Source organism: Schistocerca gregaria, chromosome 2 (genome assembly GCF_023897955.1).
Source record: "Schistocerca gregaria isolate iqSchGreg1 chromosome 2, iqSchGreg1.2, whole genome shotgun sequence".
Lineage (NCBI taxonomy): Eukaryota > Metazoa > Arthropoda > Insecta > Orthoptera > Acrididae > Schistocerca > Schistocerca gregaria.
Window position 1 is genome coordinate 714797864 of NC_064921.1, and position 27044 is coordinate 714824907.

A 27044-nucleotide genomic window follows, 5' to 3' on the forward strand; every position below is an offset into this window, starting at 1 on the left:
GTCTGTTATTGTTGTAACCCTATAACGTGAGAGCGCTTAAACAACACATGATACAAGAATCTTTTCAGTTGGCCTAGAGCAGTTGCCTCGCAAATGGGACAGATGGAATGGAAAGTGCTGCACCATGTACACAATGGCCCAAAACAGGTTGGAACGCAGTAAATTGCTGATATGGGAATGAAATAAAAAAATAATGGTCACTTAGAAACTTACATTTTTATTTTTCTCATACTGGACAATAACGGAAGTTTTTAATTACATGGTTTAAAAAGTATATCTGGGAAATATTTATATTCACAATCCACACACTGCTGCGTTTTTTTTTCTGAAATTCTCATGCACTCTTTCAAGCGTATCTTCTGGTATTCTTGCAATTTCAGCCTCAATATTGTTCTATAGGCCTTCCAGGGCATTGGGATGGTTGCAATACACATCCGACTTCAGGTAACCCCAAAGATAAAAACTGCATAGGGCTATGCCCGGTGATTGTGCGCGCCAATCGAGAACCCCCATACAAGAGATAAGCCTTCCAGAAAACATTTGCCTCAAAAAATTCAGGGTAATGCTCACTGTGTGTGCAATGGCACCGTCTCATTGAAACCAGCTAGCCTGTAATTGCATTGCCTCGAATGCTGGTCGGAAAACCTCCTACAGCATAGTTAAGTAATGATCCGAATTCACAGTTACAGAACGACAATTTTCCTGGCAAAAGTAAGGGCCAATGATCCCTACTTGTGATATGGCGCATCACATAGTGATGCGGTCTGAGAACAGGGGTCTCCGGTGCATTTGCTTGGGGTTCGTGTTGCTCCAGTACTGCATATTCTGTTTGTTTGCACACCCACTGAAGGGAAAAATTGCCTCATCAGAAAAGAACATATTTGCATCACGGGGTATGGTTGCAAGCCCAATTTTCTTCGTGTTACACAATTCTGTACTGACAACTGATTGACCACGCACGTTTTATTCGGGTGAAAATTCAGTTCATTATGAAGAATCCAATGGAGAGAACATCTTGAAATGCCTAGAGCAAGTGCATGTTTCCATGCTGAGTGTTTAGGAGATTGCAGTTCTGCTGCTCTAACTTGTTCAACATTTTGTGGTGTTTTAACACTTCTCTCAGGTCCTCTCCATAAAGATGACATATTCCCTGTTGTTCAGAATGCGTTTACCCAATTTAAAAGTGATTGCCATTCAGGAACACATCTGCGTGGGGGTACTGAAAATCACAAACAAAAAGCATGCTGCACCGCAATGATCGAGTGAGAGTTCGAGAAACAGACTTCAGCACAAAATGAGCACTCCTCACATGTCCACTGGATTGTTGCAATTTAACAAAACTTGACTGCAAACCTCCCATCGATCACTATCAACCACACCCACTATACCCTCTATTTGACCGAAAGTGCCACCAGAATGTGAATTCTAAAAAGGCAATCAGAAGCACAGTGTGAAGCAGCCGCCGTTGGTTAGCTCACGGGAAGAAGACGATATCTTATCCCTGCAACCACAGCCTCAATACCACATGGGGAAGCACTGTGCTAAGCAGTAGCAGCAGCAATCTGCATCACAAAAGCAGTCATGTGCTTCCCTTCCGTCGTGCCCTTATTGTTTTGAATAGGCCACCTGCACAAAGCATTTAAAAAAAAAGAATGACCACAACTCTTAACCTGCTTCACCAGACATGAACAAGGATGTAAATACTGTTTCCCAAGTGATGGTAGCTGCAAACAAACTCTACAATAACATACATGCAATGGACAAGATGCTAAAAATGCAAGTGGACAAGGGTGCAGCAGTGACTTTGTTAAATTCTCAAACCTATGTGGATCACTGGCATTGTCCCCTGTATCTCAACGTTTGGTGAGTCGCAACCAACAACAAATACCTATACTGGGACAGTTATCTACTGCCATAGTGCAGCTGTTTGGCTTTTGACCTTTTTGGTTGTGGATTATGCCAACACTGGAAACTCATTTGGGTTAAACGTCTTCAAAACTTTTGGGGGCACAGCTTTCTGAGAGAAAATATTTTTTCAAAATAGACTTATCATAAGCCTACTTACAACTGCTTCTGGGTGATTACAAACACATCATCACAGAGAAAACCCCCTTGGGTTACAGCAACACCAGCACACGCCACTTGCTGTGCCTAGCACCCCTGCCATTTTCCAACGATTTTTGGAGCAACTCACAGCCTCCATGCCAAGGTGCATTAACTACTGGATGATATTGTGGTCTACAATTCCTCAACAGAACAACATTTGCAGAACCTTTGTGTCTTGTTCACAATGCCAAAGGCTGCTGGTTTGAAATTTACTTGGACAAATCACAATTTTTTCATTCGTCTATCGTCTATATCGCTTTTGCAGCCTCAAATGCCAGTGTCAAGCCTTTATGTCAGCATATCAGTGCCATTTTGGCTTTTCCATGTCCTATCAATGTTGAGTTGCAAGCATTTCTTGGAAAGATTGCTTACTACCATAAGCTCCTTCCTGGTGCAGCCACATTGGCACAGCCATTTCATGCTCTCTTACATAAAGATGTTTCTTTTCACTAGTTGCCTGTCTTCAAGCGTTGTTTTACTCTCTGAAAGTCAAACTTACACTTGGCACCTTGCTTGGTTACCTTCCAAACATGCCAACACTTTGTTTTGGCCACAGAAGCCTCCCAATACGGCCTTAGGGCCGTTCTCATGCACAAACATATGGACAGTTCGGAATGCCCTACTGTATATACTTAAAAAATTCTGAGTCAGGCGCAACAGCGCTACTTGTGTATAGAAATAGAAGCTTTTCTATGGTGTACAAACTAAAAAGAAAGATTTTTTCCTATATGGTTGTAAGTTTAATCTGGTTACTCATCATAAACCTCTAGTTGTTCTTTCCAATACTTTGGCATCTTTACCAGAAAATGGCCCATCACCTGCAACGTTGGGTCTGCTTTTGTCATGCTGTAGCTATGAGATTCATTTCTGACCCACAGCACAACATGGTAATGTGGATGCTCTTTTGCAAGTAGCCCTGGTCCAGCATTTAATCAGAATGAACTGTTGCGTTTCCATTTAGATGTCAAAGCCCAAAACATCATGGATAGTTTTTCCCATTATCAGTTCTCAGATTTTGGCTGCCGATCCTGTCTTACGTCAGGTTGTTCACTTTGTCTATAACGGTTGGCCAAGCAGCAGATCCTTTGTGTAATTATTATGCTATCTTCCATCACCTCTCAGTTCTTGATGGTATGATAGTATTAGCTACTGCAGCATTGGTGACCAGGACTGTGATACCAGCTGTGCTGCAGTAAGATATCATGCACCCTTTACAACTTGGTAATTGTGGTGTTTTTCATACAAAATTGCTGGCCCACCATCATGTGTTTCGGCCAGGTATTGACAATGAGATCACGTGCACTGTGACAGCCTGCCCGCAGTGTGCCACCCATCAAGCGGCACCACGGGCCTCTCTTTCCCTGTGGCCTCCCCCCAGCATCTCTGATAGCGTATTCATGCTGATTTTGCGGTCTGTTTCTTAACTTTAGGCTTGTAGTAGTTGATGCTTTCTCAAAATTTTCTTACGTGCTGCCCATCCACATCTGTCAGATACGGTCTTGGCCCTCTAAAAGATCTTTTCCTTGAAAGCACTGCTTGTGATGGACAACAGCCCACAGTTTGTGTCTCAAGACTTTGAAGATTTTTGCATAAAGAGTGGCATCTGGCTTGTTACAACCCCTACCTTTCATTCCTAGACTAATGGAGAGGCAGAGCGACTGACCTGTACTTTCATAACCCAGATGAAAAAAATATATCAATCTTCTCTCGCAGAAGCCCTACATAGATTCTGGAGTTCATATAGGTTCACTCCTGTCAGCAACTGTAGCCTGGTGGAGCTGCTTCATGGCCACCAGCCACGTGCACGGCTTTATCTGCTCCGGCTGATGCCTGACCACTGCCGGCACTCACCTCGTAGCATCTGCATTCGATCTCCGTCTTCTGGGCCTGTGAATTGGGCCGGTGCCATAAGTGGATGTCAGAAGTTGACCATTGCCTCCAAAGCTGCTGCCTCTGCATTGTGCAGAACTCTGATAGCTTCGTGCATGACACTACCACCAGTTATATCCCCTGCATCAACAACAGTGTAGTGGAGAGTCCTCTGTTCCTGCAGCCACCTACACTATCTGCACCAGCCCCTGTGGCGAAATCTCCACTCTGGGTGCCACTGCTGCCGAGTGGAGTAGTCAGTGCGGACCGCCTCCATCTTCGCAGCCTGCCACCACAGTCATCTCTGCTGCCTCTATCACTGCACAGAAAATAACAGCAGTCCTATCATACTTCCCTGGGGCATTCCTGGCAATACCCTAGTCTCTAATGATCATCATAATGTGTTCTGTTACGTTACATGTCTGAGCCACACAAGTACCCGTGAACCTAATCCAGAATTGTGGTTTACTCATCTCATGACATACATTTGCAATCCATTTGGTTTGTGAACAGGACGATGATGACTGGTTTGTGGGGCACACAACTGTGTGGTCATCAGTGCCCATACAAAGTCCCAATTTTTACACAGCTCTTCTTTTTCTTTTTTTTTGTGCACGCCAATCTAGCCACTCTCACGAATGATGATGTTGATGCTTTTTTTGTGCAGACCAATTTAGCCACTCTTATGAATGATGATGGTGATGATGTGTACAACACAAACACCCAGTCCCCAGGCAGAGAAAATCCACAACCCGGCCGGGAATCTAACCTGGGATCCCTTGGCCCAGAGATGGCAACGCTAGCCACTAGACCATGAGATGCGGAATTGCGAACAGGAGATGTGTCAAAAATTTATAATACAGTTAAAATGATTTTTACACTAATAAATAATAGCACGAAAATAAATACTAACACTATCATGATATTTCTTGAGATATGTAACACGTTGTACCCAGCTCAAATTTCCAGTTCAGCCTTCATGAATTCATCCACTGAGTAATAACATTTCAGAGCCAGTATCTCATATAGCTTTCTTTTATGTGGAACAAAATTCATCAGCATTAATTTATTCCCTTCTAATCTGTTATAAATTTTCATTCCCATGTATTGATGTATCTGGGCATACAAACAGTTTGGATCTGTCAGCCCTTTCAATATGTTGTGCTGCTTGGTTAATAATGAGGTAAGAAAAGTGCAATTGTGTTCAACTATTCAATTATTGATTGTGAATTGGAAAACGCATGACAAGGTAAAAGTAAAATTTGATGCTGTTTGCACAAGCCCTTCATCATAAATGACAACAATTACACATTTAAACATAGCTGAACATTCACTTTTAATAACAATCATTCAGGATTCCCAACAGATATGCTTACCAATGAAAGCAATGAAAAAAGTCTGCTACACGATTCCCACAATCAATCCAATATGCACGAAGTAGCAAAGGCTAGGTGTATCAACAGGAATGACAGTTTCTCGCATGGAAAGTTACCGATAGACAATTTTTAGCACAATGGGCGCAGCTTTAAAATTCAGAGATAAGTTGGGGCCATTTAAGTGATACTTAAATCTCTCTCTCATGAATCTGCTTCAAAAAAGGTGATGGCAGTGCCACTGGCCACAAAGCTAAGGCAAAAATTTTTTGGGGACATGAAGGGTGTCATACGCAGCCTTCTTAGAGCAGTGAAGGCACTAGAAATGGATTCAGGAGAAGGGTAGTTCAAATCCCATTTAGGTTTCCTATGGTTTCCCTCCTCCCCCCATGAACCATGGACCTTGCCGTTGGTGGGGAGGCTTGCGTGGCTCAGCGATACAGATAGCTGTACCGTAGGTGCAACCACAATGGAGGGGTAGCTGTTGAGAGGCCAGATGAACGTATGGTTCTTGAAGAGGTGCAGCAGCCTTTTCAGTAGTTGCAGAGGCAACAGCCTGGATGATTGACTGATCTGGCCTTGTAGCACTAACCAAAACGGCCTTGCTGTGCTGGTACTGCGAACAGCTGAAAGCAAGGGGAAGCAAGGGGAAACTACGGCCGTAATTTTGCCCGAGGGCATGCACCTCTACTGTATGGATAAATGATGATGGCGTCCTCTTGGGTAAAATATTCCGGAGGTAAAATAGTTCCCCATTCGGATCTCCGGGCGGGGACTACTCCGGAGGACGTCGTTAACAGGAGAAAGAAAACTGGTGTTCTACGGATCGGAGCGTGGAATGTCAAATCCCTTAATCGGGCAGGTAGGTTAGAAAATTTAAAAAGAGAAATGGATAGGTTAAAGTTGGATATAGTAAGAATTAGTGAAGTTCAGTGGCAGGAGGAACAAGACCTTTGGCCAGGTGAATACAGGGTTACAAATACAAAATCAAATAGGGGTAATGAAGGAGTACTACAACAGTAGTACAAGTTTATATGCCAACTACCTCTGCAGATGATGAAGAAATTGAAGAAATGTATGATGAAATAAAAGAAATTATTCAGATAGTGAAGGGAGACGAAATTTAATAGTCATGGGTGACTGGAATTCGAGTGTAGGAAAAGGGAGAGAAGGAAACGTAGTAGGTGGATATGGATTGGGGCTAAGAAATGAAAGAGGAAGCCGCTTGGTAGAATTTTGCACAGAGCACAACTTAATCATAGCTAACACTTGGTTTAAGAATCATGAAAGAAGGTTGTATACATGGAAGAACCCTGGAGACACTAAAAGGTATCAAATAGATTATATAATGGTAAGACAGAGATTTAGGAACCAGATTTTAAATTGTAAGAAATTTCCAGGGGCAGATCTGAACTCTGACCACAATCTATTGGTTATGGACTGTAGATTAAAACTGAAGAAACTGCAAAAAGGTGGGGATTTAAGGAGATGGGACCTGGATAAACTGAAAGAACCAGAGATTGTACAGAGTTTCAGGAAGAGCGTAAGGGAACAATTGACAGGAATGGAGGAAAGAAATACAGTAGAAGAAAAAGGTAGCTTTGAGGGATGGAGTAGTGAAGGCAGCAGAGGATCAAGTAGGTAAAAAGACGAGGGCAAGTAGAAATCCTTAGGTAACAGAAGAAATATTGAATTTAATTCATAAAAGGAGGAAATATAAAAATGCAATAAATGAAGCAGGCAAAAAGGAATACAAACGTTTCAAAAATGAGATCAACAGGAAATGCAAAATGGCTAAGCAGGGATGGCTAGAGGACAAATGTAAGGATGTAGAGGCTTATCTCGCTAGGGGTAAGATAGATACTGCCTACAGGAAAATTAAAGAGACCTTTGGAGAAAAGAGAACCACTTGTATGAACATCAAGAGCTCAGATGGAAACCCAGTTCTATGCAAAGAAGGGAAAGCAAAAAGGTGGAAGGAGTATATAGAGGATCTGTACAAGGGCGATGTACTTGAGGACAATATTATGGAAATTGAAGAGAATGTAGACGAAAGTGAAATGGGAGATATTATACTGCGTGAAGAGTTTGACAGAGCACTGAAAGACCTGAGTCGAAACAAGGACCACGGAGTAGACAACATTCCACTGGAACTACTGAAGGCCTTGGGAGAGCCATTCACAGCTGCAAAATACTAACACGAATTCTTTACAGACGAATGGAAAAACTAGTAGAAGCCAACCTCGGGGAAGATCAGTTTGGATTCCGTAGAAATACTGGAACACGTGAGGCAAAACAGGCCCTACGACTTATCTTAGAAGAAAGATTAAGAAAAGGCAAACCTACGTTTCTAGCATTTGTAGACTTAGAGAAAGCTTTTGACAATGTTGACTGGAATACTCTCTTTCAAATTCTAAAGGTGGCAGGGGTAAAATACAGGGAGCGAAAGGCTATTTACAATTTGTACAGAAACCAGATGGCAGTCATAAGAGTCGAGGGGCATGAAAGGGAAGCAGTGGTTGGGAAGGGAGTAAGACAGGGTTGTAGCCTCTCACTGATGTTATTCAATCTGTATATTGAGCAAGCAGTAAAGGAAACAAAAGAAAAATTCGCAGTAGTTATTAAAATCCATGGAGAAGAAATAAAAACTTTGAGGTTCACCGATGACATTGTCATTCTGTCAGAGACAGCAAAGGACTTGGAAGAGCAGCTGAATGGAATGGACAGTGTCTTGAAAGGAGGGTATAAGATGAACATCAACAAAAGCAAAATGAGGATAATGGAATGTAGTAGAATGAAGTCGGGTAATGCTGAGGGAATTGGATTAGGAAATGAGACAATTAAAGTAGTAAAGGAGTTTTGATATTTGGGGAGCAAAATAACTGATGATGGTCGAAGTAGAGAGGATATAAAATGTAGACTGGCAATGGCAAGGAAAGCGTTTATGAAGAAGAGAAATTTGTTAACATCGAGTATAGATTTAAGTGTTAGGAAGTCTTTTCTGAAAGTATTTGTATGGAGTGTAGCCATGTATGGAAGTGAAACATGGACGATAAATAGTTTGGACAAGAAGAGAATAGAAGCTTTCGAAATGTGGTGCTACAGAAGAATGCTGAAGATTAGATGGGTAGATCACATAACTAATGAGGAAGTACCGAATAGGATTGGGGAAAAGAGAAGTTTGTGGCACAACTTGACCACAAGAAGGGATCGGTTGATAGGACATGTTTTGAGGCATCAAGGGATCACCAATTTAGTATTGGAGGGCAGCGTGGAGGGTGAAAATCGTAGAGGGAGACCAAGAGATGAATACACCAAGCAGATTCAGAAGGATGTAGGTTGCAGCAGGTACTGGGAGATGAAGACGCTCTCACAGGATAAAGTAGCATGGAGAGCTGCATCAAACCAGTCTCAGGACTGAAGACCACAACAACAACAACAACAACAACAACAACCATGTAAGTGAAAAAAAGTTTGGAAAAGGTTTCAAATTATCCTTAAACTTCGTTGGCAGTTAGTAAGCATTTTCTTCATGTAATGGTGGATGAATATAGTCGAGATAATTTGCACTTCATTTTAAATGAAAGCTAGTTTTTCCAGCATCTAAATGTTTATGATGTAATATCTCCTAAACTTTAAGTCACACAATGATATAATTTTGCAGATACATTCAGTGGTATATGGGGATACTGTCTACAAAGGGTGTTGCAAATAGAGTTGGTAGCAAAAAAAGTAATAATCTGAAACACAACATCTGCTACAGAAGTCTTACTGCATGAACACTGAAAATGTAGTAAGCAATGAACTTTTTCCCTGTTACGCAGTATCAAGAATAACAACACAGTTTCTTGCTGTAATACTTGTATTGTTGTGTTAAAACTTTAATATTGGAGTGTACCTTGTAACGTGTAAATTATGACAGAATTTTAAATGTTTAAATTCAGTCAATATTTACATGAAATATTGAAAATCAAATTTTAGTGCCCCTGGAAGCTGTTAGATAGGCAATTTGCAATTGGTACCTGGTACTGGGCTAATCATTTAGTAACACAGATTCCTAAAGAGGACTACAAGAAAACGAAGAAACTCCTAATGACTCCAAGAATTGTTGCAATAACTATTCAATTTATCTATGTTTCAAAAGTGCCTCAACTGTGTATCCCACAAGATAAAATTGTACTCAATGTTAAACTTACTCTCTGATGACTGTGTCCATCCATGAAGAGTTTGCTTCTGGAACTTTTTTGCAAGCCAGTGCAGCTGCTTTGATTACAAAATCATTTATACTTAGTTTAATTTTATCCTTTTCTAGTAATGCGTTGAACTGCTTGCGAAGCTTAAGGACTTGGTCCAATTCAACATCCAGGGACAGGTAATAATGAGGAATTGTCTAAACGAAAAAAAGAAAGAACTCTGTTAATTAAACTGGATTACTTGTCTGAAACTAAGGTTCATAATGGTTTTTTCACAAAATACAAGCTACCACATAATGAACGAAACACATTATTCAAAAACAATATTATGATTGTACAAATAATATTTGGTTCTAAGTAACTGCTGTTAAAATTTCATTTTCTTGGATACACCAAGAAGGTAATGCATAATCTTCCTTACCTGCTATTAGTTTATTTCCACTGTGGTAGTCTGAATCTATGGATTTCTGTAGTAATTGTAACAATGTTCACCATTGTCAAACCCAATAAACAACACAATCAGCCAGCAGTTGGCATTCACCCCTTCAACTTATGATTCATTGAGAAAAACTTAGAATGTGTTCAAAAATGTTAAAAAACCAACAGAGATGCGTTTCCAAGTCATATGAATAATCGATAGACTAACGTGCATTGGATGCTAGGCGCTTTCTGAAACAAGGTTTCTTTCCCTCAAGAACATGAATTCCCCCCCCCCCCCCCCCCCCCCCCAACTTCCTCCTAGATTTCAGCCTGCTGCGCATGCATGAATCTGGCAGGTTGGGCGCTCCAGTAAAATGTTTCCCGTTAGCATCTAACTGCTTGCTGAGACTGTTTACACAGCCACATTTCTGTAGCCAGAAGCAGCAGAAGGTACCACTCAACTGCACATGCGCATGATCCCACTTGCAACTGCTAAAACTAATCTGATGTAAGCAGTTGTGACGTCACGCCCATCGGAGTCAATTTGTTGTTACGAAGTATTGCATAGTCTTCCTAAAGTCTTTGACACATGCTGCTGTGGATAGACACTTGTACGAGCACCATGTTTTGTTGCCATACATGGCGCATTTCCTTTGCAATTTAAGTTTTATTTTCATTTTTTCTCTTGTTCGAGTATCAGTTCTTACCAGCCAATATTACAAAAATTTAACTGAAAACAAAAACAATGAAAAATTCTCAGAATTCTAAATAATTACCAGGTTTTTCCCTGATCTCCCAGGTTGTATACACCCTGTAGAGGGGCACATCATATATATAACATTTTCCAAAAACCCACAACAAGCGACATCATCACACATTTAGTCTTGTTATTCTGTTGTGGATAAACATAGTTTATTTCTGACTGACAGAGCACTTTATGTCCATTTAAGCCCTAATTCTTTAGAGCCCGAATTAATTAATTTGAAATATCACTAAATTCAATGGTTACAGTCCTAATTTAGTACAAAATATATTGAATTTGAAGTCAATCAACATGAGTAACACAGCTGGTATTCTGAGTAAACCTTCTGAATGCATTTATATCACCTTATCTTTTGTCAGTGACATATCTTACAGACTTGCCAATGTCCTAAAAGGCAATAGTTTTAAAATCTCCTATGGTATATGGATACCATATACACACATATTTATGTAGCTTTTTATGTAAAGGCAACATTCAAAGGCGAAAATCAGTTCCTTCAAAAACCATTATTTGATTCTGAATCAAAGTCAATATTTGTTTGGTTATGAGAATCTGTAATGATTTCTCAAGTAGTATGCAAATGACTATTTCAGTCACTGTTCACATATTAGAAGGCCAGGAAAAAATGTCACCAGCTTGTCAACCCACTCTAGAACAAGATAGTGACAGTCAGATGAAATGAGGGGGGAAAAAAATTAATTGACAATTAGACTTCTTACAAATGAAATTAATCACATTAAACTGACTGTAATTGTTATTGCAGGAATAAATTACAGCAGAATACCTATTGTGGATGTAGTACCAACAGGCATCCCTCAATTGCAGGATGAGCAAAATTTCGAGAATTGGACTGAATCATGATTGCTATCTTTTATTTATGTATTATTTGATGTTGTCGCATATGACCTACACCCTAGAAGATATTGTGATCCATCTTTCACTGTTGTTCAAGCAGAGCAGTATGGAGGGATGAAGGGGAAACAGTGACACATCTAGGCTGCGAACTACGATGAGTGTGGGGAGGGGAGTGGTGAGCGGGCAGTAAATTTGTCGTGCTGCCAACCATTGAATGTATACTGCATATTTTGGCTTTTATTAACATCTAGCATGAACCATAGACCTTGCCGTTGGTGGGGAGGCTTGCGTGCCTCAGCGATACAGATGGCCATACCGTAGGTGCAACCACAACGGAGGGGTATCTGTTGAGAGGCCAGACAAACATGTGGTTCCTGAAGAGGGGCAGCAGCCTTTTCAGTAGTTGCAGGGGCAACAGTCTGGATGATTGACTGATCTGGCCTTGCAAAATTAACAAAAACGGCCTTGCTGTGCTGGTACTGCGAACGGCTGAAAGCAAGGGGAAACTACAGCCGTAATTTTTCCCGAGGACATGCAGCTTTATTGTATGATTAAATGATGATGGCGTCCTCTTGGGTAAAATATTCCGGAGGCAAAATAGTCCCCCATTCGGATCTCCGGGCGGGGACTACTCAGGAGGACATCGTTATCAGGAGAAAGAAAACTGGCGTTCTACGGATCGGAGCGTGGAATGTCAGATCCCTTAATCGGGCAGGTAGGTTAGAAAATTTAAAAAGGGAAATGGATAGGTTAAAGTTAGATATAGTGGGAATTAGTGAAGTTCGGTGGCAGGAGGAACAAGACTTTTGGTCAGGTGAATACAGAGTTATAAATACAAAATCAAATAGGGGTAATGCAGGAGTAGGTTTAATAATGAATAAAAAAATAGGAGTGCGGGTAAGCTCTTACAAACAGCATAGTGAACGCAATATTGTGGCCAAGATAGACGCAAAGCCCATGCCTACTACAGTAGTACAAATTTATATGCCAACTAGCTCTGCAGATGATGAAGAAATTGATGAAATGTATGATGAGATAAAAGAAATTATTCAGGTAGTGAAGGGAGACGAAAATTAAATAGTCATGGGTGACTGGAATTCGAGAGTATGTATCAGGAAGTCATTTCTGAAAGTATTTGTATGGAGTGTAGCCATGTATGGAAGTGAAACATGGACGATAACTAGTTTGGACAAGAAGAGAATAGAAACTTTCGAAATGTGGTGCTACAGAAGAATGCTGAAGATTAGATGGGTGGATCACATAACTAATGAGGAGGTATTGAATAGGATTGGGGAGAAGAGAAGTTTGTGGCACAACTTGACTAGAAGAAGGGATCGGTTGGTAGGACATGTTCTGAGGCATCAAGGGATCACAAATTTAGCATTGGAGGACAGTGTGGAGGGTAAAAATCGTAGAGGGAGACTAAGAGATGAATACACTAAGCAGATTCAGAAGGATGTAGGTTGCAGTAGGTACTGGGAGATGAAGAGGCTTGCACAGGATAGAGTGGCATGGAGAGCTGCATCAAACCAGTCTCAGGACTGAAGACAACAACAACAACAACAACAACAACATCTACCATGTTAAAAATGCAGTCTGACTGAATCCATTTGCATTCTGAATTAAACTGACTTTAAAATTGGACAAATACTCAACAATATCATACATTTCTACAGGAGATGTCAAAAGTCTACAGATAAGTACCAGTGGTGTACTTACAAATTTTGTGTTGGATTGTTGTGAATGTTCACCACGAGATATGACAGGAATGATAGAGATGTGTCAGCTGCTAGTTCTAAACAGTTAATGAGATAGCAGTGGGTTGATGATTTTTTTGGAAGCATGAGAAATTGTAACATTTTCACATCACTATATAAGCAAAATCCACTGAGTGTTCAGCTGTATTCTCAGGTCCCACTGTAGCCACAACCTCAGAAATCACAACACATTCACATGACATAGCCAAATATCTGCGACAATGAAGATGTAATTTTCACTGCTCTCTTATTAGGATGACAACAGTGATGACACCACATACAACAGCAAAGAAAACAGTCAGATAAGATAAAAATTAATGTAAACCATTTCTTTTTGTGTCTTTTTTTTCCACTTGCGTTATCAAAATGTAGACAATGAAGAAATGGTGTAAGTTTAGAATAGATGCATTGTTAACTTTATAGGCAGATCAGTGACATCCATAGAAGTCTGTAATTTTGATTGGTCTGAATATACAGTATAACCCCGCTTTTATATTCCTGGAATTAATGTTTTCCCGCTGTCTATGACACTTTTTATCATTCCCATCAAAATGTCCACAATGCTAATTTGCACCCAACTTTGCGTCAACATATTTATAATTTTCTCGCAATTTACACACTACGAAAAAAGTTCATAAAAAATATGCTGGCATGATGTTGGCTGCCTAGCAGTGTTTACAAATATTACAAGGTTAAGTTTCCTGATACCAAGGAACTCTAATCAGCAGATCAGAACCGGTAAATGTGTAAAAGTTGGAACACTCCGTGCCGTATCTCCTGCCACTGCCAAGTTCTGCTTGGCGTGATGGCTGATGGGAGTAACTAAGTTCATTAAAATAAAGATGTCATGACCAATCACAACCATTTCCAAATTGTCTCTGCTATGCAAATGCAGTTTTGTGATTGCTGTGATCATTTGGACCGAGACTCGAACGTGGGACTCTGCCTTTTGCGGGCAAGTGCTCTACCATCTGAGCTACCTAAGCACGACTTACACCTCGTCCTCACAGCTTTACTTTTGCCAGTACCTCTCTGCAATATCCTTTCTTCCAGAAGTGTTAGTTCTGCAACATTTGCAGGAGAGCTTCTGTGAAATTTGGAAAGTAGGAGATGAGGTATTGGTGGAAGTAAAGCTGTGAGGATGGGGTGTTAGTCATGCTTGGGTAGCTCAGAGGGTAGAGCACTTGCCCGCGATTTGTCCCAAGTTCGAGTCTTGGTCCAGCACACAGTTTTAATCTGCCAGGAAGTTTCATATTCGGGTAAACAATGTTTGTTTGGTCGCTAAAAACTAAATTTTTTTATGTTACCATGATGTCCGCCTTGTCAAAATTTAGGTAGTTTTCTTTTTCTTTTTTTGTGACTGGTTGGTCTGCTCCTGACTTTGCTGCCTTTGTCTCTACCACTGTGGCTTAGTGTTTAGTTTTCCCATTACCCCAAAATTTTTAAAGACTTTGTGTTTTTTACTCCCCCCCCCCCTTTCTCCCTCCATGTGTTTACTATCTCCTATCATTTCCCCTCTTACCCCTTTCCTACTCGTGTTCATTTAGATTGATATTTTGGTCCATTGTTAGCAGTTCACTGAAACACTTATTCTCTATGTTGCCACTAGTTCACCTACTTTTAAAATTTTTAAGAGTATTTTTATTCTATTCTGTAATTTTTAATTGACTTCGATCAGCATTTACTTTATTTCAACCGAATTTTACTATCAGGGCCACCACTCGGTGCTTTCATTAAGTTTTGTTTTCACATCTGTCTACTGTGTGATCCAATCACTTCAGCATATAAGTTGTCTGGAGCTGCATTTGTTTATCACTGTGATACCTGGCTGTGATTGCTGACCTATCTTCGCACTGCATATCGCCATGGTTCAGTGAGTTTCATTCTTTGTTCCTAATCCGACACTCATATAGGCTTTCCTCAATCTATATTTGACAACTGAGGTTTTCACTTTATAGTCTGATTTAAAGTAGTAGTCACTTGACAGGCAACGGGCTGCAGGGCTCCCGCCACCAATAAACCAATGGCAGCCGGCGCTGTCGTCTGCCACTGCGTTGCCACTTCGCTCTGCTGAGCTGACTAAGGCATTGTGCTAGCCAGTCCTCACTGAGCCATTGTAGATGTGCGGGTGAGAGATTTGAGTGACTTGTAGCTTCTCGTGTTTACGATGTCTGATGAAAGCAGACGCAAGAGAAGGAGGCCAAGGCTGCACACTGCTCTGAAACCTCCAAAAAATGGTGGACATGGCGTCGTCATACGCAGTCAGGTGCGTGAATACGTGTGTTCCTTAAGGGAGTATTTTGAGAGAGAGAGAGAGAGAGAGAGAGAGAGAGAGAGAGAGAGAGAGAGGGAGGGATGCAGGAGGGCCTCTCGTTCCTTTGGAAAAGGTGGTGGAGCGAACAGCAGCTGCTCTACAAGTTAGCGAACGATCAGTAATAAGAATCTGCAAGGAGAATTTCACGAAAGAAGGCTCAAGTGAATCATCTAAATTGGATACACCTGGGAAAAAGAGACGACTAGGGAAGAGGGTCACAAAACTTGACTCTTTTCAGGAAGATGGCATTTGTTGTCAAATACACGCATTTTATTCGAGGAAGGAGTACCCAACACTCAAAAAACTACATGCTACCCTCACAGCGGCTGACCTGTTTCGGGGTAGTAAATCGTCTTTGTTATGAGTCGTGAAAATGTTAGGATTCTGCTATAAATCCATCTCTGGCAGAAAGTTACTAATGGAACGGCAAGATATTGCAGCCTGGCGATGCCGCTTTCTTAGAGAATTAGTGGGGACAAATTTTGATGATATCGTTTGGCTTGATGAAACGTGGGTGAATGCAGGACACAGTTTAAAAAAAGGCTGGACAGGCGGTACCATCAGCGGAAGTACAGCAGCTCCGATCGCAGAGGAAAAAGGGTAATAGTAGCACATGCCGGAAATTCAAAAGGTTTCATTCCAAATTGTCTGCTGCTATTCAGTTCAAATAAAACCTCCGACTACCACGAAGAGATGAACCACAATACTTTTGTGGCTTTTTTAAAATTTATTTACTGACGCAGATGATTTGGCCCCAGTATTTATCTTTGTGCCTACAAAGCATGCCTGTGTAGCGCTACATATATTCGACGGCAGAAGTTAGTTGTGGCGGCACCTACCAACATTTTTCAGAACTTCTGCTTGTTTTGCACTCAATTCTAAGCCGCAGGCGGTTTTTTGGATTGCAAAAACCGGAAAAAAAGTGCGGCTCAGATTTGAGTAAATACGCTAGTGTATTAATCTCTTGGTCTCCCTCTACGATTTTTATCCTCCACACTGCCCTCCAATACTAAACAGGTGATCCCTTGATGCCTCAGAATATGTCTCACCAACCAATCCCTTCTTCTAGTCAAGTTGTGTCACAAATTTCTCTTCTCTCCAATTATATTCAATACCTCCTCATTAGTTATGTGATCTAATCATCTAATCTTCAGCGTCCTTCTGTAGTGCCACATTTTGAAAGCTTCTATTCTCTTCTTGTCTAAACTATTTATCGTCCATGTTTAACTTCCATACATGGCTACACCCTATACAAATACTTTCAGAAAAGACTTCCTGACACTAAATCTATACTCGATGTTAAATTTCTCTTCTTCAGAAACACTTTCCTTGCCATTGCCAGTCTACATTTTATATCCTCTCGACTTCAACCATCATCAGTTATGTTTGTATCTATATGTAATTCAAGGAAATCAAAAAGCTGGACTTTTGAGTCATATGCTGCACTGCTATAAAAAACAATTTATACAAACAAATCAAAGCTGCAACCCATGCTTTGTTTCATTTTATGCATAATGAATTGAAAACCATATGTTTTGGATTCACATGTTATTTTTACTAAGCAGTTGCTTTGAAATGATTGCAAACACTTTGATGTCACTTAGGTGACTTCCATGTCCCTAAGCAGTTATTCAACTAGGGAAAGGAGAGCCACAGTGTAACATGGAATCTGAGCCATGTCTCGTTTCTGGTGAAGTTCTATATGATTGAGAGGTGAATGCGAGGTTAAAAGGCAGAGTGAAAAAGTGGTCCAGGTGGCATGTGATCCTACAACTTTTTGGTTTCTAGCCAGGCGTTTTACTGCCACACCACCAGACCAGACACAAACTGTGTCATGCATTCTGCTCTCTAAAGTAAGTATTCCTCACTCAAATTATGGTGGCTGCTCACTAGGTGGCAATGGCATTGCTGTCACAACTAAACTGTAATTCATCACAATTCATGCAATTTGTGCAAAATATTTATAAATTGTACAAGAAACCTCCTTCATGAATCAATGTATCCATTGGTCAAAACTGGATAAACAAAGATGATGTAACTTAACAAACGAAAGCATTGATATGTTGATAGAGACACTAACAAACACAAACACACACACAAAATTCATCAGGAAAGAGGGAAGGAGAGGGAAAGATGAAAGGATGTGAGTTTTAAAGGAGAGGGTAAGGAGTCATTCCAATCCTGGGAGCAGAAAGTCTTACCTTAGGGGGAAAAAAGGGACAGGTATAGACACACACACACACACACACACACACACACACACACACACACACACACACACACACACACCAGACATGTGTAAAGGCAAAGAGTTTGGGTAGAGATGTGAGTGGAAGTGGAAGTACAGAGGCAAAGACGTTGTTGAATGACAGGTGAGGTACAAGCGGCGGCTGCGGAGGTTGAGGCCTGGTGGGTAACAGGAAGAGAGAATATATTGAAGGACAAGTTCCTATCTCCGGAGTTCTGATAGGTTGATGCAAAAACTGATTATCTTCATTCATACAGTAGATTGAATACTATGCGGATTTAATTAATTTCATACTGACATCACAAACCAGTTATTTCAAATATAAATATATGAAAGTTATAAATAGAACAAGTTTTATGAGATGTTAAAAATTGAAAACATTTGTTATTGTGATATTCTGAGTGACTATTCGATGTACTGATTTAGGTCTCTACTTTTCTTTCATAGTAGTTATGAGCCTATGTGGTATAGGCGTTTTTCTATTGTGGTGAGGATATTCTTGTTTACATTTCTTACTGTTGGGGGTCCATATTATGCCTAATTTGTGTGAACAGCTCAAGGAAATTATGTACATTTACTACCTGGTTCCAGTTGCTCATTTGGAACTTACTACTTCTAGGAGATCCATTTTCTTGCCTTTGTTGGTGGTATGTAGTAACTGTAAGTATCCTCAGTCTTGGAAACAGTGTCCCTGTTTGTGTCCTTGGGAAAAGATTTACAACCTGACATGAAATAGTGCCTAGGAAAGGAATGCATGCAAATATTTTCTTTGCTGCTCGAGATTGTTTATTTACAAAAGCTGATTTTTATACCTATAATTTTAGTATGAAGATAGTCATTTACTTGCGACATATCCATCATTATTAGCTATGGTTTTGATAACATTTATTTCAGTTCTCTTTGACAGATGCACTAAGGGTTTAAAATGGATCTGAAATAAGCCATTTTGTGCTCTGTAGGATGGCACGAAGAATTATTTGTGACTACATCTATGGTGGTGAGTTTTTTATGAACTTCAAAAGCATGTTCTGATTCAACTTTTTTATTCTCAGATCAAAGAAACTAATACGCAACTGTCTGATGTTCAACAGGGAATATGATATTGGGGTCTTACTCATGGGATTTGAAATGCTTCAATTTCATCTACTGTATTATTGAACAGCATGATTAGGTCACCAGCATACTTTTTTTGTAATAAATCAGTTTATATTTTAAATGGGTAATGGCACTGAAAAATTTGTTTTCCAAATGGTTAACATAAATGTCAGCTGAAGATGGGCATATTTGCCTGAAACCAGTTATGCCTGTAAAACAAAAGCATTTGTGGCTGGCTGCCTTATTATCCAACATTTTCTTCATTATTTAGCCCCATAACATGAAATGCAGAGTTATTTAGTTTTTTTGTATTCTGACAGAAACTTAAAGCCCGTGTACTTGGGCAACTTTAGGAAAGACCTTGCTTATATCCGTTTCAGCACTGATAGTCACATGTTCGGCCACTAGATAGCATCTGGCACTACATTTTTAGCCTGGCTGTCATGTTTTGTTGAGGTGGTTGCTACTGGGTATCATCTTTACTGTGTGCAGCTTTGGATATTTGACCACTAAATGCATGCTTCCAGACTTTCTCCTGTATTGTTGTTTAGGCAATGTTTTCAGAAAGGGATTAATTAAGTGATCCTGTGTTTTGACACTGAATTTTGCAGCTCAGAAAGTGAACAAGAATGTGATGTTACTTCATTAGAGACAAAGTGATGACAGCTTGTCAGTTGAGCAATAAGTACTCGCCAGTGGTACGAGATAAATACATATACTGTGTGCCAGCCGGCTCCTCTAATATTTATGTTCACAGGAAACAATTGTGAAATGCATTATGAGATAAAAGAAATTATTCAAGTAGTGAAGGGAGACGAAAATTTAATAGTCATGGGTGACTGGAATTCATCAGTAGGAAAAGGGAGAGAAGGAAACACAGGTGATTACGGATTGGGGCTAAGAAATGAAAGAGGAAGCTGTCTGGTAGAATTTTGCACAGAGCATAACTTAATCATAGCTAACACTTGGTTCAAGAATCATAAAAGAAGGTTGTATACATGGAAGAATCCTGGAGATACTAAAAGGTATCAGATAGATTATATAATGGTAAGACAGAGATTTAGGAATCAGGTTTTAAATTGTAGGACACTTCCAGGGGCAGATGTGGACTCTGACCACAATCTCTTGGTTATGACCTGTAGGTTAAAACTGAAGGAACTGCAAAAAGGTGGGAATTTAAGGACATGGGATCTGGATAAGTTGAAAGAACCAGAGGTTGTACAGAGTTACAAGGAGAGCATAAGGGAACAATTGACAGGAATGGGGGAAAGAAACACAGTAGAAGAAGAATGGGTAGCTCTGAGGGATGAAGTAGTGAAGGTAGCAGAGGATAAAGTAGGTAAAAAGACGAGGGCTGCTAGAAATCCTTGGTTAACAGAAGAAATATTGAATTTAATTGATGAAAGGAGAAAATATAAAAATGCAGTAAATGAAGCACGCAAAAAGGAACACAAACGTCTCAAAAATGAGATCGACAGGAAGTGCAAAATGGCTAAGCAGAGATGGCTAGAGGACAAATGTAAGGATGTAGAAGCTTATCTCACTAGGGGTAAGATAGATACTGCCTACAGGAAAATTAAAGAGACCTTTGGAGAGAAGAGAACCACGTTTAGGAATATCAAGAGCTCAGATGGCAACCCAGTTCTAAGCAAAGAAGGGAAGGCAGAAAGGTGGAAGGAGTATATAGAGGGTTTATACAAGGGCGATGTACATGATGACAATATTATGGAAATGGAAGAGGATGTAGATGAAGACGAAATGGGAGATACGATACTGCGTGAAGAGTTTGACAGAGCACTGAAAGACCTGAGTCGAAACAAGGCCCCCGGAGTAGACAACATTCCATTCGAGCTACTGACGGCCTTGAGAGAGCCAGTCCTGACAAAACTCTACCATCTGGTGAGCAAGATATATGAGACAGGCGAAATACCCTCAGACTTCAAGAAGGATATAATAATAAATGTTGGAACATGTGAGGCAATACTGACCTTACGACTTATCTTAGAAGAAAGATTAAGAAAAGGCAAACCTACGTTTCTAGCATTTGTAGACTTAGAGAAAGCTTTTGACAATGTTGACTGGAATACTCTCTTTCAAATTCTAAAGGTGGCAGGGGTAAAATAGAGGGAGCGAAAGGCTATTTACAATTTGTACAGAAACCAGATGGCAGTCATAAGAGTCGAGGGGCATGAAAGGGAAGCAGTGGTTGGGAAAGGAGTGAGACAGGGTTGTAGCCTCTCCCTGTTGTCATTCAATCTGTATATTGAGCAAGCAGTAAAGGAAACAAAAGAAAAATTTGGAGTAGGTATTAAAATTCATGGAGAAGAAGTAAAAACTTTGAGGTTCGCCGATGACATTGTAATTCTGTCAGAGACGGCAAAGGACTTGGAAGAGCAGTTGAACGGAATGGACAGTGTCTTGAAAGGAGGATATAAGATGAACACCAACAAAAGCAAAACGAGGATAATGGAATGTAGTCAAATTAAATCGGGTGATGCTGAGGGAATTAGATTAGGAAATGAGACACTTAAAGTAGTAAAGGAGTTTTGCTATTTGGGGAGCAAAATAACTGATGATGGTCGAAGTAGAGAGGATATAAAATGTAGACTGGCAATGGCAAGAAAAGCGTTTATGAAGAAGAGAAATTTGTTAACATCGAATATAGATTTATGTATCAGGAAATCGTTTCTGAAAGTATTTGTATGGAGTGTAGCCATGTATGGAAGTGAAACATGGACACTAAATAGTTTGGACAAGAAGAGAATAGAAGCTTTCGAAATGTGGCGCTACAGAAGAATGCTGAAGATTAGATGGGTAGATCACATAACTAATGAGGAAGTACCGAATAGGATTGGGGAAAAGAGAAGTTTGTGGCACAACTTGACCACAAGAAGGGATCGGTTGATAGGACATGTTTTGAGGCATCAAGGGATCACCAATTTAGTATTGGAGGGCAGCGTGGAGGGTGAAAATCGTAGAGGGAGACCAAGAGATGAATACACTAAGCAGATTCAGAAGGATGTAAGTTGCAGTAGGTACTGAGAGATGATGAAGCTTGCACAGGATAGAGTAGCATGGAGAGCTGCATCAAACCAGTCTCAGGACTGAAAACAACAACAACAACAACATGGTTAGATTTCATGTCTAAACAAAAACTAACAAATAACTTCAAGTTTCAAGATGTTTCAGATAATGTGCAATTTTTGAAATTTTGTAACTAATTATACTGAGCTTTAAAATGGCTCCAAGCACTATGGGATACTGAGCTTTAAAAGCCACCTTTATATGTCTATATGAATGTCATTCATTACATGATGTTTTTCACTAATGAAAAAAATGAATTGTTAGAAAAAATCATTGCAGGGTTAATGTTTTTACAGAAGGATATTTGTAAAGATTACACTGGTTCCCATCCCAGTTGTGAATACTGATAATGTTATTTAGTGGATAATACAAAGTTTTCCAAAAGATATCACATGAAAGCTGTGAACTGTCAACAAAAGTGTTTTGATAATGTCCTCAATAATATCCACTAGATGCTTCAGAAAATCATAATACCTTCTGCAATAGTTACAACATTGTTCTGAGAGAGTGAAAGCATATTAAGCATTTTTCCACAACAGAGCAGGCACTGTGATTATTTCAATGGGTGGCCATATCGGCACAAAACTAGAGAAAGCATTTGACAATGTAAAATGGTGCAAGATGTTCAAAATTTTGAGTAAAATAGGAATAAGCTCTTACGAAAGATTGGCAAAACACACACAAACACAAACACACAAACACAAACACACACACACAAAGAGAGAGAGAGAGAGAGAGAGAGAGAGAGAGAGAGAGAGAGAGAGAGAGAGAGAGACTCACCTGTTTAGACAACAATAATCTCTTTGCTATGACAGATCTCATATTGGAGACTGCGATATCTGTGTAAGCCGCACCAGGTGCACCAGATGGAACGTGAGCTGCTGCTGCAGCACCTGCCGGCATAGCAGCAATATCCTGTGCCTTAATGGAGCCATACAAACCACTCCCTTGACCCTGTAACACATTATAATGCAAAAATCATCAACAAGTATTTCCCAGAATGTCAATATACAATGCAACAGCGTGACTACAGTGAAATTCAGGTGCCTAATGATATACTACAGTAGCATAGAATCCACTGAATCTCTTAAAAATAAGTTGAAAATGTTCACCTGTTCCATTATGCAGAGTGTTAAAAGTAGTTAACTACAACCATAGTACAACTATATATCCGTGGGATGATGCCATATCTAATTACGTAGAATGTGCAACTAAGACTGAAGCAGAGAATCTGATGATATTTGTGTAGTATCAACCACAGCTCTCAATAACCTGAGGGTTGCAGACAAAATATTTTACTAAGAATTGATGTTAGCGGTTTCAAATTGACAGGATCACTCTTTCAATGGCTGCCAACATTTCATATTACTTTTTTATACTGTCTTGATGGCGAGACAGGAGCAGTGTTCTGCTGTAGTTAAAAGTCTGAATATAGTGTTGTAGCAATAAAATCAGAAACATGATTTTCCTTGGTCTAACATTAACTTTTAATTCATATGAATCCTTATTGTGGGCATCACCACACCACGAAACTTAACTCTCAGCAAGAAACTGCAAATGTATCAAAGAAGACTACACAGTAACATGATATTTGGATAAGCATTTTGCCAAAATTAGTAATTTCCTAATCTTTTTCAAGCCTTCATATTATTAGTCACAGATACAAAATTTTGCAGTTAGCAACTAAAACAAAATGTTTTAGATTAATCACTAAAAATTTTAATGGTACCACAAATACTTTTTAATGCAAGATTAAGTTTTGTAGCCCAATACAATGCCAAGTTCGAGTTTTGTATATGGCAGATATCCAACTCAAGAGACAGTACACAATTCCATAGAAACCTTTTGCTCAATTTGGAGAGGTGAAAGAGCTCTGCATCATATAGACTCAAGCAGACTGGCCAGATCTGTTAACATTCAGTGAGGTTATAAATCCAGACAATTAGACACACACTGTTTTGAGGTGGAATTCTGTACAGTTCATGACTGACTAATGTAGTAATGTAGGACTTTGAATAATTTCTGTGAATTATCAACTGAGCTTCGAGTATGTTTTGTCTCTTCTATATGTGTTTGTGGCACAAGACAAACTATTCAAGGGATGAAGGTATAACTAGACTGAATTTTTGCAAATGATGTGGTGTTACATCTATTTTTGTGTGTAACTGATGACTGTTGAAATGGAAGCAACTTGGAAGAAGATAAGGGTGTTTTCTCTTCAAAGGATGTTCCTTCTGCTCTTACAAATAGGTGCACAATACGCTGACCATTTCAAATACTGAAACTAAGAACTGGCTAAACTTAGGAACGGCTACAAGATCTCATTTGAAAACCTTTGTGAATGTAAAAATGAGATGTGGTACTGTCTATCCTATGGTCTGAATGAATTCTGAAATACATACAGCATAAATTACAGCAATCAACAATCATATGCACAATTATTAATTTAGGATGGCAAAAATGGTCAGGAACTAAGGAACTTTGACAAAGAGTTTACAGAAGGCTATGTGTACATTGTTGAGAAAGAAATAAAGGTTTGTAGAATTTTCAGTTCATAATGAAACGTACAGACAGAAGGAGAATAGTGATCACTTTTATAATAGGGAAATAAACAGATACACGATAAACCTGACAGAGGGGCTACTATAAAAACAAACACCTTAACAAGGGTATCACTACTGGTCATATATCAAGTGATGGGAAATGTGCTTAAGGGTAAGAAAGATGGAAAATATGAATTTATGAAATATCAATGCAAGAGACAACAAAAAGAAAGATGGAAAGAACAATTCAAAGTCAAAGAAAATTAAAGGTAAGGTCAGTCATTGAGGTATGGTGGCGTACTAGATACAAATAACAATATTAACTGTGTTTCAATAATGAAATATACACTCAATGTTGTCCATCTATGACATTTGTGATGCTCGTTTCAACATGCCAGAGTAAAGGTTTCTTTTAGATAACTGGTTAAAATTTCTGGAGTGTAATGTGGTTTTGTTTACAATGATGATGATACAGAGGGAAGAGAGAGAAACCTGGTGTTGACAGGCTACTCTTCTTGTACAGCAGTAAAGGGACCATCAAGTTTAACATCCTCAACTGACAGATGGGTCACTATTGACAATATCACAGAATCTTATTTCATTGGAGATAGCAGAAAGTTTTAGAATTTTACAGACAGCATTGGCACTATTATGATCAGAAATTTTACGCAACCACTTCTCTTTATCTTGCTGCATAAATACAGTCACTAGAAACATTTTCACCACAATTCACACAGCCTACTTCTGAGTAGAGCCCATGAACAATTATACATGACTACAGGGACAGGTTCCATAATATGATTTTCTGTGGTGATTATTTGATCTTGTCTTTTAAACAAAGCTTACGTTTTACCAATGCACATTTAAATATTTGCTATGAATGTAGGAATACTTGTAAAAAAATTAATAAAACACTAACAGTTAACCTCCACTAAAAAGAAAATTCTCTGGCCTTTACTTCCACACTTATAGTGAATAGCTTCATAGTTTTGCACCTTTATGTAGTTATTTGATTTACACACTAAAGGAATTATTATCTGATTAATATTCATTAAAAATCCACATAAGTCTGCAATAAATAAATACAAGATTACCATCATTAAGAAGTTTGGGATGATCTGGCCTAAGAAAATGTTTCCTTCTCCTACAGTTTTCAGTTAATCACACAATGAAGTTTACTTTCCCTGCTACTACAATTCAACATTCAGTTGCAGGAATGGCTCTTTTTCTGTACTGAAAATATGCTCATGTGAGGATGAAATTTTAATCAACATATTCCTTAGGAATGGAAATACTGGAGTATCACCGTAGTGGTGTTCGGTCAAGGTATTCATTGCATATTTTCCCATTTCCATCAGTAGTACACTACATTTGGACTATGAGTAATAAAAACAGGAAGAGTCATGATGAAGCAGAAATTAAAAAGAAACTAACAATCAACTCACAGTCAGTTGAACACCTTTTTCTGCTGCAATTCTCTTCGCCAAGGGGCTTGCATAGACCCTCTCTCCTGCTGGTGGTGCTTGGGCAGGTGGTGCCACAGGCTGTGGTGGCGGTGGTGGTGGCGGAGCTGCTGCTGCTGGTGGTGGTGGTGGAGCAGCTGCTTCTGGGGATGGAGCAGCTGGTTTTGGTGCTGGTGCACCAGTATCCACAAAATCTTTAAAAGCTGCCACATCTGCCTCATCCGCCACTATTATGCAGACAAGCTAAGACAGAAACAAATTCACATCATGCAGTACATAAATTAAAAAAACTGGTTTTTCCTATAAAAGTGAAAGTCTAAATATTCTATAATAGAAAACAAAGAGCACAACTGAAGAAACATCTCTAATGACATAGCATTATGTATGTAATAGAAACAATTTTACACCTACGTTGTGAACAATATAGCAATTACCAAAGTTTTCAACACTAATATTTCTGTACAACTTCAATGAATAACTGAACAGAAGTACTTCAAATATCTGATGTCAGGGTTTACAAAGGCATTCCATAGACTTCTGCAGGCAATCTTGCATTTAGCCCTGGGAGATCTATCAAAAATTTCACTATATGTTATTGACATAAAATACTCTGGGTAGGACAAGGGAGGAGGAGGAGGAGGAGGAGGAGGAGGAGGAGGAGAACTTCCTCCTCCTCCCCCCCCCCCCCCATCCTACCTCCGTGTTCCCCTGCCTCTTCCCCAAAAAGTGTCAGAAAGTCTACCCAGAACATCCCTTTAGAAGTTAACTCCCAGTACTACCGATGAAAATACTTAAAACAGAAAATACTCCTAACTTTTGGAACTATATTTCCCTTCACTAGAGATGAAAGGATGATTGATTTGTCAAGATGGAAAAAAAGGTGAAAGTCACTCAGGATGTTGAAAGAACCCCAGTTGCTGTGCAAAGAAAGGGAGACAAAAGTAAATGAAAAGGCATCAGA

At 39.6% G+C, this 27044-nt stretch overlaps 1 protein-coding gene across 1 annotated transcript in view; it reads right to left on the reverse strand.

Moving 5' to 3' along the window:
- LOC126334843 (dihydrolipoyllysine-residue acetyltransferase component of pyruvate dehydrogenase complex, mitochondrial) overlaps positions 1–27044 on the reverse strand; it is a 68428-nt gene that overhangs the window by 12313 nt on the left and 29071 nt on the right. Inside the window, exons 4-6 of the mRNA XM_049997510.1 lie at positions 26066–26326; positions 22858–23031; positions 9545–9738 (exon numbers count right to left, since the gene is read on the reverse strand). Coding sequence (XP_049853467.1) covers positions 9545–9738; positions 22858–23031; positions 26066–26326 — 629 coding nt within the window. The remainder of the gene's footprint in view (positions 1–9544; positions 9739–22857; positions 23032–26065; positions 26327–27044) is intronic.